Source organism: Chrysemys picta, chromosome 4 (assembly GCF_011386835.1).
Source record: "Chrysemys picta bellii isolate R12L10 chromosome 4, ASM1138683v2, whole genome shotgun sequence".
NCBI classification, from domain to species: domain Eukaryota; kingdom Metazoa; phylum Chordata; order Testudines; family Emydidae; genus Chrysemys; species Chrysemys picta.
In genome coordinates this window covers 81,626,628-81,633,022 of record NC_088794.1, presented here as the reverse complement: position 1 = coordinate 81,633,022, position 6,395 = coordinate 81,626,628, and the positions used below count along the sequence as shown (strand labels likewise).

Sequence of the window (6,395 nt, the reverse complement as noted above, 5' to 3'; positions counted from 1 at the left end):
GAGAGGGGCGTTCGGGGGCCGAGCCCGGGGACCCCCCGAACCGGGGGAGGGAGGCGCAGCCGGCCGGGCCCGGGGATCTCCCAGTGCCCCTGAGCTCCCCCCTTCCCTCCGAATAGCCTCCCAGCCCGGAGCCCAGAACCTAATTGCCACCCCTTCCTGATCCTGCACTTTCAACAGAAAAGGGCATGAAAACTAGGAAAAGGAGGAGGACATGAAAAGGGTTAAAAACACCCAAATTGTGTGTGTGAAAAAAGCAACTTTGGGGAAAGAAAAACAAAATTGCAAAGCCAAGTTGCTGGACTTTTTTTCTGGCTTCTTTCTCTTTCCCTCGGGCTCCACATTTCATTTACTCCCCTGATGTCTGCAGTTGCCTGCTGCCTTACAAATGCATCCCACTTTTGACTTCTAAAAAAATATTCACAATCACATGTGACTTTTGGGGGGGAGGTGTCTTAGATCAGTGACTATTTGAAATAATAAAGTTTGCAGAAAAGATAAATGTCCCCCCCCCCCCCCATTGCACTTTATTGTTTTAGGTGCTGATCCTGCAAAGGCTTACAAGAGATGCCTTTAACTTTCTGCACTGAGAGTGCTTATTGAAGTCATTGGGACTATTTGTGAGCATAAAATTAAGCAGGTGTGTTTGGAGGACTGAGGCCATTGATTTTAAAACTGGATTTCCTTACATATGTAAAGTTATTTTCCCTGCAAAGGCATTTGCATGGTTGGGTCCTATTTAGTGCTATTGAAGGAAAGTTGGTAGAAATCCCAACACTCTGGACATTCTTAAAGAAAACTGGACAAAGCACTAGGAAATATCCCTTAGGGCAGCATATGCTGACTGGTTTGGGAGCTATCAAGCCAGCCATCTGGAAGAAGGTGATTTTAACTGTCTAATTGAAACATGAAAATCCTTTGTCACCTGAAGGAAGTATTTTTTTTAAATGGCCTCAAGGTGAATCCAAAAGTGAGGAATCTTCCTCCAAGTAGCAAGACTCAGCAAGTCTGGGACATGTACATACATTCCCTCACTAATTCCCATGATTCTTTGGAATCTTCTTCAGCTTGGAAAAATGAACGTTGTAGTGAAATAGCAGTGCATAGCTGGTATTCAAAGCTGATAAAAAAAGATTTGAAGTGTTATATGGCCAGGAGCTCTGTGTACAAATTAAGGACAATATGACAAAGGAAAGAGAACTAGGCATAATTTAATAATCACATGAAGCACATTTTGTCAATAAAATAAACATTCCAGCTAAAGCCATCTACAAACATTAAATTTTAAACTAAACAATGCAGATTGCCTGGCTGCTGTGCCAAGTGGGACATAGTGAGGATGAAGGGAAGGACAGATGACTAGTTTTCCAGTTCCTGGGTTGACCACAGGCTTGTATGTGAACAGCGCTATGATGACAATACAAACACTGGCATACCTCCCCTTTTGCTGTCCTGATAAATTAGATTCTTTTCCATTATGGAATATCCCCAGATGTGTGTTGGAAAAAGGATGGGCTGAGTTGAAAAACAAAGAAAGTATGTGGAAAAAGGGAATAAAGAAGTGTACTCTGACAAAAATAAAAGCCCAATTCTGTACCTTTTGCACCCCATGGATTTCAATGGGAATTTAGGGTGTGCATGGTTGGTAGAATCACCCCAATATGTTGCTCAAATGTATAAAACAGCTGTCTGACAATATAATCAGGAGGTAATCAACTGAGTTCCAAAAAGAGATTAATTTACAAAACAAGGCCTATGTGGATCAAATTGCTATATTGAAGTCCAAATGTATATCACTTTGAGGTCTCCCTGATTGTGGGTATGCTTTGTGCTCCCCATTTCCAGCCATTCAGGAATATGCTCCTACATAGAGGATAATTCTGCTGTATAATTTTATCCCCAACTTCTGATGACAATTAAATAACTTTAAGGCAGTTGCATAAATAAGCATGGGAAAGAAATACCATGAGCTATCAGCACCTTCAAACTCTTCAGAAATATATCAGATCCCAGTGTAGGCTGCCTCTGGTTGGCAATTTCTGTTTATGTGTTGAGGAGTGTATGGTGTGTGTGTGAATACAATTTGCATCATATACAATATTGGGTTTGTAAAGATGATTAGCAAACAGCACGGGGAGCGGCACTTGATGACTTCTTGCGGTCCTTTCTAGCTCTACATTTCTATGATTCTATTAAATTAGCTGAAAGGAAAAAGTAATAATGAAAAACTTTCCCCAAAATATGGAATTAATAAAGATTGCTGCTAAATGGCACTGCCCATTTTTGTGCTTCGTGTCTCATTGCCACTTGCCCCTTTCCCTCTGTGTTGCCTGTTCAGATTGTAAAATCCTTGTGGCAGAGATCTTGTCTCCTTTCCTGTCTAGAAAATAATCATCATAATAATCATTATAGGAGGAATGCAGTGGAAATTTGAGCAACACCTTCAAAAAGCCTCCTCTCCCTGCTGAAGAGAAAGCCCCCTCTTCCAATCCATTTCCCCCTCACTTATTACTAAGCTCATGTTAATTTTTTAAATGATTCCCTAGGCAGTCTTCCCCACCATCTCATGGATTCCCTAGTGTTCTGAAGTGCCGCAGTATACCTCCTAGTGCCATTGTTTCTTCTGTGCTCTCAGAAAAGCTTTGCAAACAACAGCCCTCATTAGGGTCCAGGTAGAAAAGACCTTGCAGTATTAAGAACAGAAGTACTTGTGGCACCTTAGAGACTAACAAATTTATTAGAGCATAAGCTTTCGTGGACTACAGCCCACTTCTTCATATGCATTCCACTCTATATGCATCCGAAGAAGTGGGCTGTAGTCCACGAAAGCTTATGCTCTAATAAATTTGTTAGTCTCTAAGGTGCCACAAGTACTCATGTTCTTTTTGCGGATACAGACTAACATGGCTGCTGCTCTGAAACTTGCAGTATTAGATTATCAACTCCATTGCCCTGCAGGAGCAGGATAGTCTCCCAACAAAGGATGTATTAGATATTAAAGGGTTCTTTTACTGAAACTTAGGCCTGGTCTACACTACGGGTTTAGGTCGACTTTAGCAGCGTTAAATCGAATTAAGCCTGGACACGTCCACACGACGAAGCCCTTTCTTTCGACTTAAAGGGTCCTTTAAACCGGTTTCTTTACACCACCTCCGACGAGGGGATTAGCGATAAAACCGGCCTTTGCGGGTCGGAATTGGGGTAGTGTGGACGGAATTCGACGTTATTGGCCTCCGGGAGCTATCCCACACTTCTTCATTGTGACCGCTCTGGACAGCACTCTCAACTCAGATGCACTGACCAGGTAGACAGGAAAAGACCCGCGAATGTTTGAATTTAATTTCCTGTTTGCTCAGCGTGGAGAGCACAGGTGACCACGCAGAGCTCATCAGCACAGGTAACCGTGATGGAGTCCCAGGATCGCAAAAGAGCTCCAGCATGGACCGAACAGGAGGTACGGGATCTGCTCGCCATATGGGGAGATGAAGCAGTGATAGCTGAACTCCGTAGCAGTAAAAGAAATGGAAAAGTATTAGAAAAGATCTCCAAGGCCATGAAGGACCGAGGCCATAACAGGGATACACAGCAGTGCCGCGTGAAAATTAAGGAGCTACAGCAAGCTTACCACAAAGCCAGAGAAGCAAACGGAAGGTCCGGGGCAGAGCCGCAAACTTGCCGCTACTACGCGGAGCTGCATGCGATCCTAGGGGGTGCAGCCACCACTACCCCAACCGTGTGCTATGACTCTCTCACTGGAGAAACACACAGGGAAGACGGTTCGGGGAATGAGGAAGATGAGGATGGAGGTACTGTAGGTAGCTCACAGCAGCAAGGAAGCGGAGAAACCGGTTTCCCCAACAGCCAGGATATGTTTGTGACCCTGGACCTGGAACCAGTAACCCCCGAACTCACCCAAGACCCTCAGGGCACACAGGAGACCTCTGGTGAGTGTACCTTTGTAAATATTTGTAAACATTACACATGGTTTAAAAGCAAGCGTGTTTAATGATTAATTTGCCCTGGCAATCGCGGCCAGTACATCTACTGGAAAAGTCTGTTAACGTGTACGGGTATGGAGCGGAAATCCTCCAGGGACATCTCCAGAAAGCTCTCCTTTATGTACTCCCAAAGCGTTTGCAAAAGGTTTCTGGGGAGGGCTGCCTTATCCTGTCCGCCATGGTAGGACACTTTACCACGCCAGGCCAGTAGCACGTAGTCTGGAATCATTGCATAACAAAGCATGGCAGCGTATGGTCCCGGTGTTTTCTGGCATGCAGACAATATCCATTCCTTATCTCTCTTTGTTATCCTCAGGAGAGTGATATCATTCACGGTCACCTGGTTGAAATGGGGTGATTTTATTAAGGGGACATTCAGAGGCGCCCGTTCCTGCTCTTCTGAACAGAAATGTTCCCCGCTGTTAACCACGCGGTGGAGGGGAGGGGTGAAGTGATCATCCCAGAGAATCGTGTGTGTGTGTGGTGGGGGGTGGTTTACTTGTTTGTGCCGCATGTTAACCGGGAAACCGCAGCCCCTCCTTTTACATTGAAAACCCATTTTAAATGGACAACCCAATTCATCCTTGATATGGGAAATGCGCTGCTGTTTACAACCTTTCCCGCATGTTAAGAAGGTTAAAAAAGCCAAAACACTGTGGCCTACCATGGCTGCCTGCAAGCCGAAATATGCGACTTTGTAATGAAAGAGTGTACCCATTGTTCTCTAAAATGTGTCTTTTTTAACCACCTCTCCCTTTTCCTCCACCAGCTGCAAATGTTTCTCCTTCGCAGAGGCTAGTGAACATTAGAAAGAGAAAACGTAGGACGAGGGACGATATGTTCACGGAGCTGCAGATGTCCTCCCACGCTGATAGAGCACAGCAGAATGCGTGGAGGCAGTCAATGTCGGAGATGAGAAAAGCACAATATGAACGAGAGGAGAGGTGGCGGGATGAATGGCGGGATGAAAAGAGCAAGTGGCGGGCTGAAGACGATAGGTGGCGTCAGCTTGCAGACAGACGGAAAGAGTCAATGCTCCGTCTGCTGGAGCATCAAACTGATATGCTCGAGCGTATGGTTGAGCTGCAGGAAAGGCAGCAGGAGCAGAGACCGCCGCTACAGCCCCTGTGTAACCAACAGCCCTCCTCCCCAAGTTCCATAGCCTCCTCACCAAGACGCCCAAGAACACGGTGGGGGGGCCTCCGTCCACCCAGTCACTCCACCCCAGATGATCGCCCAAGCATCAGAAGGCTGGCCTTCAATAAGAGTTAAAGTTTTAAAATGCAGTGTGTCCTTTTCCATCCCTCCTCCCCCACCCATCCCAGGCTACCTTGGCAATTATCCCCCTACTTCTGTGAGGAACTAATAAAGAATGCATGAATGTGAAAAAACAATGACTTTATTGCCTCTGCAAGCGGGAGGGGAGGGTGGGGTGGGGTGGTTGGTTTACAGGGAAGTAGAGTGAACCGGGTCGGGGGGGGGTTTGGAGGGTTCATCAAGGAGAAACAAACAGAAGTTTCACACAGTAACCTGGCCAGTCACAAAACTCGTTTTCAAAGCTTCTCTGATGCGCACCGCGCCCTGCTGTGCTCCTCTAACCGCCCTGGTGTCTGGCTGCGCGTAATCAGCGGCCAGGCGAGTTGCCTCAACCTCCCACCCCGCCATAAAGGTCTCCCCCTTACTCTCAGAGATATTGTGGAGCGCACAGCAAGCAGCAATAACAATGGGGATATTCTTTTCGCTGAGGTCTGAGCGAGTCAGTAAGCTGCGCCAGCGCGCTTTTAAACGTCCAAATGCACATTCCACCACCATTCGGCACTTGCTCAGCCTGTAGTTGAACAGGTCCTGACTCCTGTCCAGGCTGCCTGTGTACGGCTTCATGAGCCATGGCATTAAGGGGTAGGCTGGGTCCCCAAGGATCACGATAGGCATTTCAACATCCCCAATGGTTACTTTCTGGTCCGGGAAGAAAGTCCCTTCCTCCAGCTTTCGAAACAGAGCAGAGTTCCTGAAGACGCGAGCATCATGTACCTTTCCCGGCCATCCCACGTTGATGTTGGTGAAACATCCCTTGTGATCCACCAGGGCTTGCAGCAGCATTGAAAAGTACCCCTTGCGGTTTACGTAGTCGGTGGCTTGGTGCTCCGGTGACAAGATAGGGATATGGGTTCCGTCTATGGCCCCGCCACAGTTTGGGAATCCCATTTCAGCAAAACCATCCACTATTGACTGCACGTTGCCCAGAGTCACTACCCTTGATATCACCAGGTCTTTCATTCCCCTGGCAAATTGGATCACAGCAGCCCCCACCGTAGATTTGCCCACTCCAAATTGATTCCCGACTGACCGGTAGCTGTCTGGCGTTGCAAGCTTCCACAGGGCTATCGCCACTCGCTTCTC

The 6,395-nt window shown here is 46.8% G+C and overlaps 1 protein-coding gene across 1 annotated transcript; it reads left to right on the top strand.

Annotated features, from left to right (window-relative positions):
* Positions 1-3,015: 3,015 nt before the first annotated feature.
* On the top strand, positions 3,016-5,444 carry LOC135983112 (uncharacterized). The gene is made up of 2 exons (XM_065592803.1): positions 3,016-3,941; positions 4,765-5,444. The coding sequence occupies exons 1-2, from the start codon at positions 3,404-3,406 to the stop codon at positions 5,265-5,267; spliced, it is 1,041 nt and encodes a 346-aa protein (XP_065448875.1). The 5' UTR covers positions 3,016-3,403; the 3' UTR covers positions 5,268-5,444.
* Positions 5,445-6,395: the final 951 nt, after the last annotated feature.

What these genes read in the sequence shown, in the direction of transcription:
- LOC135983112 (XM_065592803.1), top strand. Translation starts at nt 3,404, where the DNA reads ATGGAGTCCCAGGATCGCAAAAGAGCTCCAGCATGGACCGAACAGGAG. An exon ending in GGGCACACAGGAGACCTCTG is followed by an intron (nt 3,942 to 4,764) that starts GTGAGTGTACCT and finishes TTCCTCCACCAG; the next exon opens with CTGCAAATGTTTCTCCTTCG.